This window comes from Chrysemys picta, chromosome 7 (genome assembly GCF_011386835.1).
Source record: "Chrysemys picta bellii isolate R12L10 chromosome 7, ASM1138683v2, whole genome shotgun sequence".
Taxonomy (NCBI): domain Eukaryota; kingdom Metazoa; phylum Chordata; order Testudines; family Emydidae; genus Chrysemys; species Chrysemys picta.
Genome location: NC_088797.1, coordinates 4592506 through 4606136, shown reverse-complemented (window position 1 = coordinate 4606136; position 13631 = coordinate 4592506). Strand labels below are relative to the sequence as shown.

The 13631-nt window shown below is 47.3% G+C and overlaps 1 protein-coding gene across 21 annotated transcripts in view; it reads left to right on the top strand.

Moving 5' to 3' along the window:
• CADPS (calcium dependent secretion activator) overlaps window positions 1-13631 on the top strand; it is a 354315-nt gene that overhangs the window by 83136 nt on the left and 257548 nt on the right. For all 21 annotated transcript variants that reach the window (XM_065550658.1, XM_065550667.1, XM_065550661.1 and 18 more), the window contains exon 3: window positions 4575-4907. In XM_065550658.1, coding sequence (XP_065406730.1) covers window positions 4575-4907 — 333 coding nt within the window. The remainder of the gene's footprint in view (window positions 1-4574; window positions 4908-13631) is intronic.

Genomic DNA, 13631 nt, shown 5'->3' with positions numbered 1-13631 from the left:
GTATCCCCTCAATAAAAACACGTCTCCATGAACAGGTGTGAGCCCTTCTGGCCTGACTGTTACCTGGACACCGATGTAGTTCTGACCCGGTAATGCTGCCATTTAGACATCTAGGTACCTGATTACATCTGCACTTACACCCATTACCTTTTTCCATTGTTAATCATAAAACTGAAAAAGCCTGGATGTAAGTCTATACTATAAATGGCCATTTTACACAGGAATTGGTTTAATGGGTGTTTTGTAGCACTGTTCGCATCCTCATGACGTTTAATGTATTAACTAGCTGAAAACCTTCATCTCATTTCTGCTACTTCCCTGTTATCTGCTCAGTAGCTGACAGAGAGACCGAGAGTTAGAACGGTCCGTATAAGGCCTAGGCTTTGTTGATGGACATGCCAACAGGAATAGCTGACTTGCATAGTGAAAGAGGTGTTTGGTTTTCTTTGAATAAACACTGACACACATACACCCATTAGAACTTTGTAAGTCTTTCTCAGCCTGCCATATTCCTACTGGACATCCCAGAACCCACTGAGCGCACGGCTTATTTTCCGAAGAAAGATGCACAGTCTTCGTGACGAACCAGTTTTCCATTGCAATTGTGTCAGCATCTCTTCGTCTCTCCCCAGCTCCCTTCTCTGCCTCACTTGCTGCATGCATCGTTTTCTGATGTCCAGCACCTCCAACCCCGATGTCATCTATGGATTACCTCCTGCCTGGACCAGCTGATCACAAATCTGTGCTGGCCAAAGCTCTTGAAATGCTGCTTTTTTCTAAGTGGCATTTAGTTCCCCTGGCTCTGAGGGTTGCCTAAAAACTGTCACTGTATTAATTGGAATGAGCAATAAATGTAATCTCATTTCACCAGCGAGGAGAAGGTCACACTCCCTTCACCGGCCCTGCCCCTTGCTGACTCACCACAAGATAAACACTCTTACTGTTCACAGATAGGCTGTATAAGTACAAGTCACAGTGGCTACTGGTGAACTTCCAGTGCAGAATCAGTGCCATTTCAGGAACACCAGAGGACGAATTTCCAAGTCCCCTTTCACTCTGCTGCTGATGTTACCCAGCTGAAAAAGGCAAAGCTGGAGAAGGGTCTGTGAGTGTGCCCTGGACATGAGTAACTCTGGGATCAGAGTCCGGCCTGGTCTCAGCAAGTGTGTAAGGAGAGAGCAGGTACTCTGACTCTCTCTCTCTCTCTCTCTCCAGGACTTGCACACCCATGACAAGCACCGTGTCTTTATGGATTAAAGTCCCATCCCCCTTCCCTGACAGATGCATCTGAGAACATAAGCCCATCAAACGGCTGGGGATGCTCTGAATGCCACGCTTGAAACACTGTGGAGTGGTGTAAAAACCTGCCATGTCCTCAGGTCATCCCTGAGGTCTTTAATTATTGAGAGCTCATAGCTACCCCCCCCCCCCACTGCCTGCACAGCTTCCTCCACTGTGCTGTACTCCTGTCAACCTCTGCTTCATGAATAAAACAACCCTTTGTACTCGCCAGGCAGCCCTAGCGCTGTTCTCGTTTGGGAAGGCGGAAAGGAGTCACTCTTTCCCCCTGTCCCCTACATTGCTGCTCTCACAGCATTTCCTGCTCTCCACGGGCCTGCGTTGTCTTGACCCTTTCTTGTAGCAGGGAGAATATTCTCACCTAATATCTGGTCTGCTCTTTTTATCTACTGCCCCCACCCCAACATATCTTGTGCTGGGCAATAACCTCTTTATAACATGAGACTCACGAGGCTGAATCAAAATGCACCCTGGGTGTAACAGCCTCTGGTTCAATGGAGTTACACGTAGGCGGTGGGTATAAGAGGCCAGGGAAAGCCAAACCTCCCCACCAGCCTCATCCTCTTCTCCTGAGGCTCACCCTCTTCCCCTCCATGTTCCTTCCACATGGGAGCCTCATGGGAGGGGGTGAAGAGGTAAGTGTGAGCGGGCAGGTGGGTGGGCAGGGGATCCGGGGGGTGGGGGCAAAGGGGCACATCAGCTGGCTTGCGGGTGGGCGAACGGGGGTGAAGAGGCATGAGTGGGGGGGAAGTAGGGGGTGATGAGACGTGCACGTGATTGGGGGGACCTTGGGGAGGGTGAGAAGAGGCATGGTCATGGGGGGCCTCTGGGAGGGTTGGAAAGGGGTTGGGCAGAGCATGGGCAGGGCTTCTGGCGGAGGAGGCTGAGTGGGGGCGGGTTTCGGGGCAGGGCCCCGGTCCAGGTGCACGCCATCTCCCCAAATGGAGGAGTCACATGCTGCCCATGGAGTTACAGCAGGAATGAATTTGCCCTTTTCTGACTATGGCTGTAGAATATGCTACATTTTTATTTTAATTTATTTTTAGGCTATGAGATGTCTCTGAGTTAGCCATTGGTTTACAAAGATCAGAAGCTTTCCCCCCATCTTTTGCTCTGTTTCCCCCCTTGGTCTAGAAGGTTTGACCACGCTACTGCCATGTTGCTTATGGTCTAAGTAGGAGGGATAAAATCTCAGCATATGAGAGCTTCTGGAGACTCTTTTGCCAATGCATTATTTCTTTTGAGAAGGCATTCTTTAAGCACAACATCCTTTACATACATAGTTCAGCTCCTACATGCAGAATCCTCTCTCTCTTGCTATCTCAGCAGGACGGTCTGCTGAGGTCTGCTTCAATTCAGTAGCCTAGTGTGGGCATCTGCCACTTCCTTCAGAAGAAGGATAAGTGGATGTCATGATGTATGGAATCCAAGTCTGTCTTAAACCAAGTTGGGTTTATTATAGAATCTACACCTACAGACTTCCACCCAGCTTGAGTTGCAGTTTTGTCTCCCCTTTTTATTGGGGAATACTCACTTGTCGGCTGCACAAGAGAGTGGCTGAATAACATACCGCAAGTAAACGTACATCATTACAATCGGCAGCCATTTAAAAACCTGAACCAGTGAGAGCCTGGAAAAAGTGTTGAACGGAACTTTGTCGTGCCGGATATGGGACTACAGCCAACTTCAGGGACCGAGGCTGGAACTCAGACTAACACTATGGAGATTTCAGAGCTGTCCATTCCAGCTCTGTCATCTGTTAGTGAGATCTCAAAGCTTCCAGCAATTTTCAGTCCAGCCACCGCTCTCCAGGGTAAATGCCATCACCTCATACACCTTCGAAGATAGAGATGTATTGTTTTTCCCCAAGGGAGGGGGATCTGTGTGAGCAATTATCTCTCCGGGATGGATTCTTTTCCTTCATCCTTTAATCTCTCCCATCTCTATGGGGAAGGGGGGGTGCCTAGGAATGGAAGAGCGTGACGAAATATTTTTAATGTAGTGGCTGTCACAACACCAAACACTTTTCATCTTGATTGCCTGCCCTCTGCATGCTCATACAGACAGATAAAACAAAGCCCACTGTGAACTATGAGAGATGTGAAACAGTTACAGATAGGTTGCTAGCCCTTACCTAGTGCTATGGGTTTAACCAAGTGGCCAGCTCTGAAGTAGTGTCCTGTCTCTGGAGTCCTATATTTTAATTTAAAAATTGTTACGACAGTTCATGGTTGCCTGCTCTATGCAGTCTGTGGAGGCCTTTCTGTTCTGGGGCTAGGGCTAGGAAAGGGAGTTTGGTGCCCAGCTTGCATGCTGAGATTGTACTAATGGATGGAAGGCTCGGGGTGCAGGAGCTCTGTTGAATCCCAGCAGTGTTCCAGCCCCCATGATGCTTCTCTGTTAGTTGCCAGGTTATTGCCATGTGTTTAAAATTACATTTAAATACTGACTGGTTAAAGGAGCCAAATAGCAAGGATCATATTAAGATTTTAAGGCAGCTTCTTCCATCAGTGTTATACCAGAGTAACCACACACAAGCCAAGGGAGAAAGCAAAGGTGTGGCAGTGCACATGCACGCACAAACCCCACGTGGACCAACTAGTGCAGATCAGCATTGCTCCATTTTTTTTTTTTTACACCAGCTGAGGGATCTGGCCCTGTATGGCCAGGATCTAGCCAAGTGATAAATGTCAGAGCCATGTAGCAGAGAAATTTTATCCTGCACGTTTTGACTGCTTCACCTGCCAACTGATCTACCCCGCCTCCCAGCATTGCTCTAACATTCCAACTCCCGAGCAGCTAAACCGCTGCTCTCCTTGTGGCAATTCATTAGACTGGTGTAAACAGCCTAACTCCACTACTTTCAGTGGAGTTAGTCCAGGTTTACACTGACAGGAGAATTTGGTTGGAGAACGGTAGCTAGAATTTGGTTGTCACAACAGTAGCTAGAACTAAAATACCCTCCTGCATCCTGAGCGGTATTTATGTATTTGGTGCAACGTGACGATGACATTAGGCGAAGTCCTGATTACATCAAAATGCTTTTGCTTAGTGGTCTGGCTTCGTTACATCTCAAAGTCCAAACGTGACCGTTCTAGTCTAGCAGCGCTTGACTGCTGCATGGGGAATTGGAAAGCATTGTATAAATAAGTTAGCTTCGGGGCCTGCAGCGCTTCAGATAGACAAACCGGGTTTTAATGATGCTTTACAGTAATTGGCGACTACAAAATGGAGTCACTTTTCCCCTCCCCCGGCCTCTCTCTCTCTCCTTGCAGGTGTTTCTGAAAAGTGATCGTGTGGCCCGGATGGTGCAGAGCGGGGGTTGCTCTGCAAATGACTCCCGAGAAGTTTTCAAGAAGCACATTGAGAAGAGGGTGCGCAGCCTGCCCGAGATCGACGGCCTCAGCAAGGAAACGGTGCTCAGCTCTTGGATGGCAAAATTCGATGCTATTTACCGTGGCGAAGAGGATCCGCGCAAACAGCAGGCCAGGATGACTGCCAGTGCTGCCTCGGAGCTGATCCTCAGCAAGGAACAGCTGTACGAAATGTTCCAGAACATCTTGGGAATCAAGAAGTTTGAGCATCAGTTGCTGTACAATGCGTGTCAGGTAAGGGTCCCTCCCCATCTCGGGGGATCTAGTCTTTGACGGTACCTCATGCACCTTTTTGCGGTCATTCTCTTTGCCTTTATACTGCCAGCTTGCCAGTGTAGAGGGGAAGCACACATCCTGTGGGAAATCATATTCGTATTTGACTTTCAGATGCACAAGGGGTGAACGTTTTATGCAAACCGGCTTGTTGAGATTGTGCTGGATTGTCTGTGACCTGGGCACTGGTGTGAAGCTAATAAGGCTAAGCAATAACCAAATCCTACTACTCTCGCTCATGCCTGACCCTAACGGGACCACTCCATGAGTTAAGGGAGAAAGGATTTACTACTTAATAATGGGGTTTTTTCGCCTTCCTCTGCAGCGTGGGGCGCGGGTCACTTGGTGGAAGATTCTCTGCACCTTGAAGTCTTTAAACCATGATTTGGGGACTTCAATGGCTAAGACACAGGTTTGATACAGGAGTGGGTGGGTGAGATTCTGTGGCCTGCGTTGTGCAGGAGGTCAGACTAGGTGATCATAATGGTCCCTTCTGACCTTAAATTCTATGATTCTAATCCTTGCTGCTTGTGGTATCACTGGCTGGGCAGGTAAGGGTCTCTGGGCTTCCGCTCCATTCTTCCCCCTTTCTCAGTCCCCTCTGCCTGCCTGTAAAGGGACAGTGGGTGGTGAAGAGGGGGCGGGAATGCATGGTGGGGTATGGAGGGAGGTGAGATAAGAGGAGAAACAAATGGAATTGGAAGGAGATCACGCTTGTAGGCTTTAAATTCGAGTTCAGGCTGCTCTTTGTTCCTCTGTGTGAGAATTTGCTCTAGGAATGATTCTGGGGAAGTTCTATAGCCTCTGTTCTACCGGAGGCCGGACTACGTGATCACAATGGTCCCTTCTGCCTTTAGAATCTATGAACCCTTTGAGGTTCAGTGACCATAGTTTGCAGCTTTGCTGTGGTCCATCCAACTTGTAATTGCATCTCCTTTGTCTGAACCAGCCTGGTTTGATTAACTACGGCTTTGTCTTCACTGCTAAGAGGTGAGTTTTTACTGCAGGATAACTAACTCAGGTTCCCTATCCTTCTGTAAAATGCTAGTGGAGACAAGGCACCTGTAGTGTTTATCACGAGGTAACTAGGTGAGGTCAGCCACGGGCAAGGAACAGTGCTGTCCTCATCTAGCTACCTCGTGATAAACACTGCCTCGTCTCCGCTAGGATTGTACAGCAGGACAGCTAACACATATTACTTATCTCCTGATTCCTCCGTCTTTTTGGCAGCGGAGACTTAACCTTAGATGGAATATTTAGGGATCCTCTGAATGCAGACTCTGCAACAGGGACCAATAGGACATTCACTACAGAGTAAAAATACCCTCCAAGCTGTTTCCAAGGAAGACTGAGATCTTGGCCTCTCCGCTGTATGGAGAACGAAATGATTTTATCACTTTCTCCCCTCGTTTTGGTAATTTGTGCCCAGTAAAGATGAATTTTGCACCATTTTCTGTTCTCCTAGTTCAGATGATCTTGGCATTTCCATTTTCAAGACGGGGGTTATTTTCTGTGCCGTGTTTTCCCCTCCTGACTAAATTAATTCTCTCCTTTTCCCCCCTTTTTCATCTCTGTCATTTAAAAAAAAAAAGAGAGAGAGAGTGAGAAATGTGTGACAATGAAAAAGGATCTAATCAGCATTACAGCTCTGGTTAATAACATGGCTTCTTGGCAGAGACTCTACCGAAGAAGGACTTAAGTAGCAAATGGGCAGGGCAACCCAAGCATATCCTGGTTCAGGGTGTGCTCTGCAGTCCCATGACCACAGGGCCGTAAATATGTAACCCAATAAAACTTGGCAGATTTCCTTTGTGTGCTGAAGTTCTTCTGACCACAAACTGCACCATGCTGCTGTAGCCAGACTGTAGGACATGTTGGTGTCTGCCTTAGCAGTTTAAAAAATGGCACAAATGATATGTGGTTTTCTGATTAGTCTTGAGATTGTCTCAAGGAGCAGGAAATGCTCCAGAAAATGGCAGAAAATGATTATTTTCACCGTGATAGGACCCATAGTGATGGGCCCTGGATTCTTTGTAAATTTCTATGGGTATCATCAATCCCTAAACTGTGTGTTTGTCTGTGGGTGTGATACAAAAGTTATTCCGTGCATTGTTAAGACACGTTCCTCAAGGAAAATAGTTTCTCAGATTGATCAGTAGATGAGAGGCAAACTGAATTACCCAGACTGTTGTTTTTTCTTGCAGCAGTGTTCTCAGATACATCTGAACAATGGTTTTTCCTTGACCCACAGTGTTGATCCATCGACCTTGGAAAGGGAGTTACTTTCCAAGTGACTTCAGCGTAAAGTTAGCTTGCCCAAGTAGGAAGTTTAGCATTTGTTTTTATTACCCTGTATTTCCATTCATTCTAGCCTACTTTCTCTCCCTGAATAATCCCTGGTTGTTGTTTAGGAACACCACTTAATGCAGTCACTCTGGATTGATGGAGCAGATAGTTACTTGTAAAACAGGATTTCTGCCCAGAACCCACCTGCTAGGAGATGCAAAAAGCAGTGTGCTCTGTAGCATTTCCTAGAGCCTGAGAGTGACATCTGAACAAAGGTCCCTGCTCCAGCTGGATTGACAAGTGAAATTGCCAAGGTCATGCCCGAATCCCGTGTGGACAGCTTTACTCATATGCTTCCACTGCACAGCTAAACTATCTGAAATCATTATGGCCAACCCCACGCACTCAAAAAATCTTGTCATGTCTCCCCCAACCCCCAAAACCGTGAGATTGGCTTAAAAATCTATAGAGCGAGACCATCAGAGAGCCATGCAAACAGAGTCATTTAGTGCACCAGTGATCAGGCCAAAAAAAAGGGGGCGAGTTGGGTTATAAACCCAAATGGCACATGATTTACCTCTGAACACCGGATACTGCCAATGGTGTCACTGCTGCACTAGCCGTAGGATCATCCAGTGGTTTGCCAGTTCCTGTTGTGGGTCAGACACCAGGGCTCCATTGTAGCCAACTGCCAGTCTGGCCCTTTGACACGTGTGGACACTGCAGACTGTCTGGAAGTCAGTCCTAAACCGGACTTAAATTGGGCAGGAGGCACCTTTAACTGAGACACTGACATTAGTCACCCTTACTCCTGCTTGCCCTACGTAGCAACAGCCAGTGAGAGTGTACGCACCTCCGTTTGCATTAGCCACCCGGTTCCTGCCTGCACCTCATCCTCCAGCCCACCCTTGCCCAAGGCGCTTCTGTCACATGCACCGAAGTGTCAATTACCCTGCCGTCTCACCCACGGGCCCCAGGCGACTCTGTTGGCTACCTCTCATCATTGCTGCGCTACCCGAGGTGAGTGAAAGCCCATGATGTGTGACAGTCTTTCGGGGGTAGGGGGGTGTTAGTAGTAAGTAAGATATACTAACAGTGCTGTACCAATTGCAAATGGCTAGCGGAGCTCCTGTCTTGCATACAATATTCCCTGCAGTCAGCTTGTTAGTTTTACGGCTAGCAGGAAAGACTTTAATGCTCGGTTTGTTTCGTCCCTCCTTTGGAATCCTCACTGAAGAAGCAAAGCTGCAGTTAGGCTTTTGAGAGAGGTGTATTTTTAAAATTGAACATGCGAATGCTACTATGAGTTACTTTGCTGTTTGTAATATCTGTATGGTAACCCTCGGAACTATACCAAGGGAAGGCACCTTATATAAAGCTCTACTTGGAAACCTCCAAGCTTGTAGCATAGGCCTTTTGCCTAAGGAGACTTTTCGTGGAGGCTTGGTTTAGTTTTTGATCCCTGTCTCTGTGACCAGACTGTGGAGAAAAGTAGACGTGCTTTTGGAGCCAAATTATCCTCTAAATTCAAGCGTTGTCTTTGGTAGGGATTTTAACTAGCTATCAGAATAGCTGCCTGAGGGCAAACTTCTAGTGTGCACAATCGCCACCAGGATGAACAGTGCAACAGTGCTTGAAACTGGGGAAAGCAGCACTGGTCCTCGTAATCGGGGTGGATCCCCAATGCAGACAACATCTTGTACTGGTGATCGCCTGGAACCAGTCCCTTGCAGTCAGTGAAGTTACAGCAGCACAAGCAGGGCCGGCTCCAGGGTTTTTGCCGCCCCAAGCGGCGAGGAAAAAAAAAAAGAAGAAAAAAAAAAGCCGCGATCGGCGGCAGCTCCACCGTGCCGCTTTCTTCTTTGGCGGCAATTTGGCGGCAGGTCCTTTCCTCCGAAAGGGACCGAGGGACCCACTGCCGAAGAGCCTGACGTGCCGCCCCTTCCCCTTGGCTGCCCCAAGCACCTGCTTACTGGGCTGGTGCCTGGAGCTGGCCCTGAGCACAAGTGAGGAGAAACAGTCTCCCAGGACAAAAATAAAACCACATGCATATTAGAATTCTTTTTGCTTGGATAGAAAGATCAGAATTGCCAGATTGGGTCAGCCCCATAGTCCATCTAGCCCAGTATCCTGTCTCTGACAGTGGTTCAGGGTTGGCTTAAGCCCTGAAGCAGGAGGGTTTCTCTCCTTTCCTGAACTCTTGTTTCTTTGTTAATGCTTCCTACTAAAAGTGTGGGTGTTCTTGTGGCCCATGGGAGACTTGGAAAGGCACAAGTGGGGGTTAAGTGCTTAGTTCCCATTGACTGTTGCTGGAAACCATGCACCCAAGTGCTTCTGGTGCCTCAGAAAGTCTCCCCCATGCAGCCTTCCTGAATGCTGCTGAGCTCATGTTTGTGTGTGATGTTTCGTTGTTGTTGTTGTTTTTTTCAAGTTTGACCCCAATTAGAGAGAGAGAGAGAGACCTGCCAACATTTGAAAACTATAAATAGAGCCCTTCAGAGAGAGAACTGAGATACATCATGTAACACCACTGACATGCCTTGGGTTCAGGGAGTCTCTGGAGACAGAGTGAGGGAAAACGAACGATGTTTTGCGTATCTAAATAAAGGGTGTATGTGCGGAGGTAATATTTATGCTGTAGATCTGTTTCAGGTGGAATGGCCCATTGCAATACGGACAATTAGCACATTTTAAAATGCGTTCCCTACTACCCCTGCTTATTTTCCATGAATTTTTGTTCAGCTCTTTTCATTTTCACAAGTATGCCAGTCTGAGAAGTGATCTTTGTATACAGTTCTGCCACCCCATCAGCCTGCCCTTAAAAATTTACAGGACAAGCTCGCTGAGCAGGTAGGTTTCTGAAGACCTCTCAGCCCTATCTTTGGAGTGATATTTGCACCATGTAGTACCTTTTTATGGGCTTCAGTGCAGTTGACCTATTTGTAGATAAATTGCTAATTTGATTTCATCAGGCTGTATTGTTTCAATCCTAGTCTGTCTAAGCATTGCGTATTTGTTTCCTAGCAAAGATGTACCAAACTCAGACTGTGATTGAAACTGATACACACTAATGAGTTAGATTAGCATGGTCAGACTCTCTTGGCTCATCAAAGTTAACTGGAAGTATAACTTTAATCTTTCTCTAAGTAACCTGATTGACGTATCTATTGGCTGTTTCCTATGAATAAAACCGTATACAAATATTTTAATTGTTGATATATGAATGTGCGGTAAATAAAAAAATTTAAAATGTGTATGCCTGCCACATTTGACTGGCATTTCTCTGGATGTGCTGAAAAAACTGTAACCTTCACATGAGAGCACTAACAACTCACATTGAGCATTTGTGCATAATTAATCAGGCATGTGCCTATAGTGGATACTGAATATGGACCGCTCTTACTCTAAAATGCCACAGCAGAATCTGACTCTCTCTCTCTCGCTCTGAAAAAGTGTGGCAGAAAGGTTTGGTAGCTATAATGCCACCACAGTTGCAGGCTTCGCTCTGTAACTGATCAAGCTAAATAAAGCTATATCTTACTGTTGAAAATAGAGGTAACAAGGTAGTTTTCCATGTGTGGTTTACTTTAAGTAACATGCAATATACTCAGAAGCTATTTTGACTGAACTTATCTGATGCATAGGTACTGGTGTTAGAAAACTATTTATTTCCCTGATTGGCTTTCTGAATTTCATTATTCTTTTCAGAACTCTCAGTATACTGCCACTAATGCAGTTAGTAAGACAAGGTGGGCGAGGTAATATCTTTTATCAGACCAACTTCTGTGGGTGAGAGAGAGAGAAGTTTTTGAGCTTACACAGAGCTTTTCTCGTACCTCCCCCACTTTGTGTGTCTAATATCCTGGGACCAGCCTGACGACAACAACGCTGCAGACAACTAATGCAGTGAATGATTCAATCCGTCATGTTTAGAAAAGCTGATCAGATCTGCTTATGATATTGTTTTAGATGATTTTTGTGGCTGGGATAGTGGCATCCCCGTGAACTGTATTCTGCAGACTTAGAGACTACTCCGTAAGATCTTTTCATATCCACCCTGACCAAATGCATTATGGAGTGCAGCCTCTAGAATTAGATCTTAGCATTAACAAGTTGGTGCCTGTGTGTCCAACGCTCTTGGAACAGAGTCCTAATGGCTCAGGAAATCGGTGCCAAGAGCCTCATTACAAAAACAGATATTGCCCCAGATGTATCCAGGACAGAGCCAAGGAAATAATTTCCATGTTGACAAATCTGCCCTGTTTTACTGCTCTCCTTTCTTTCCTAGCTAGAGGTATGTAATAATTATGATCATATTTTGCACTTTGCTCAAACCTTTCAACTGACCATCTCGATGTGCTCTAGAAGGGTGGTTAAGTATAACTGCCCCCATGTTAAAGATAAAGAAACTGAGTCCCGTGATGGTTAAATGATTTCCTAAGGGTCAGCAAACACAAAGGCAAGTCCAGCGATAGAACCCAGTTCTCTGAGTTTCTAGTCCAACATTAGCTGCTAGATCAGGGGTGGGCAAACTTTTTGGCCCAAGGACCATATCGGGGTGGGGAAATTGCATGCAGGACCATGAATGTAGGGCTGGGGCAGGGGGTGTGGTGTGCAGGAAGGGGCTCAGGGCAAGGGGTTGGGGCAGAGGAGGGGTGTGGGGCGTACAAGGGGGCTCGGGGAGAGGGTTGGGGTACAGGAGGGGGTGCACAGTGTGGGAGGGGGTTCAGGGCAGTGGTGCAGGGAGGGGTACGGAGCACAGGAGGGGGCTCAGGGCAGGAGGTTGGGATGCAGGAGGGAGTGCAAGGTGCAGCAGGGGGTTGGGGCGCAGCAGGGGCTCAGGGCAGGCAGTTGGGGGTGGGGTGCAGGAGAGGTTTGGGGTGTGGGTTCCGGCCCGGCGCCGTTTACCTGGAGCGGCTCCAGATTGGCAGTGGTGCACACCGGGGCCAGGGCAGGCTCCCTGCCTGCCTGCCAGCCCTGGCCCCATGCCGCTCCGGGAAGCGGACGGCACCATGTCCCTGCAGCCCCTGGGGCAGAGGGCGCCACGCGCTGCCCTTGCCTGTGGGTACCTCCCTCGAAGCTTCCATTGGCTGCAGTTCCCTGTTCCCGGCCAATGGGAGCTGCAGGGGAGGTACCCACAGGCAAAGGCAGCGCACGGAGCCCTCTGACCCCACTGCCCCAGGGGCCGCAGGGACGTGGTGCCAGCCGCTTCCCGGAGCGATGCGGGGCCTGCGCTGCCATGGGGGTGGCAATCCCACGGGCTGGATCCAAAGCCCTGAGGGGCTGGATCCCGCCCACGGGCTGTAGTTTGCCCACCCCTGTGCTAGATCATGCTGCCTTCCCTGACCCCATTTCAGGTGGGTTTGGAAATCCATTTCAGGCTTTCTTTTGCTGTTAAAGTATGTCAACTGGTAGCTACTAATGCTAATCTAAGAAATGCGCTGTATGAATTCTTGCTTCTGTCTGTAGTATTGATCCTTTTTTTGCTTAAGCGAAATGACATGGTTTTCAATGGAAATGTTCAGGTTTTTGAGCACTTAGAAATATATTCTCCCTTTGATTCATGCACAGAGCTTGCAATGATATGAATGGTAGTTAAGCGAGCTGACATTACATCCCTCAGAGTATATCCCTTTGTGATTCCCGTTGCATCTAGGTGTATAGACTGCAACATACATGCTGTAGAAAAAATCCTGAGGCAGGAATAAATCCACTTGGCCATACAATGCAAACACTGGAGTCTTAAGGGACATTCCCACCTTGAAAATTGCATTCCTGTCTGAAAACCTCGTGCCTACTCCTAGCACAAGAACAGGAGGGACATTTGGTAACATTGAAAGGTGGCAAATTCAAAACTCATAAAAGGAAATACTTTTTTCCACACAATGTGTAATTGGACTGTGGAATTCATTCCCCCAAGATGCTATTGAGGCTAAAAACTTCACAAGATTCATGAAAGGATTGGACATCTCTGGATAGTGAGGTAATCCATAGAATTGTTCTAATTTAATGCTAACAAATTTTGGAAGGTATATTAAACCTCATGCTTCAGGTTTTAAGACAATCTCTGACTACTAGGGATTGGGAAGAGATCCAACGTGGGGAGCATATTATTCCACCTCTGCAAGATTTCTTGTTCCTTCTTCTGCAGCATTTGGTGCTGGCCACTTTCAGAAATGGGATCCTGAATTAGATAGACCATGGGTCTGGTCCAATCTGGCAATTACAATGTACCTGCTGATGTTTCCAGATCTAATGTTGCTGTAACTGAAGTGTAGCACGGAAGTAAGCACACTTTTTCTCCTGGATGTGTTTCCTTTGTGCGTTTGAAAGCCCTTTTTATAGTCCGTTTCAGTGTCTCCCCTCTATAATCATGTACGTCCCAGTCCTGCAATCAGA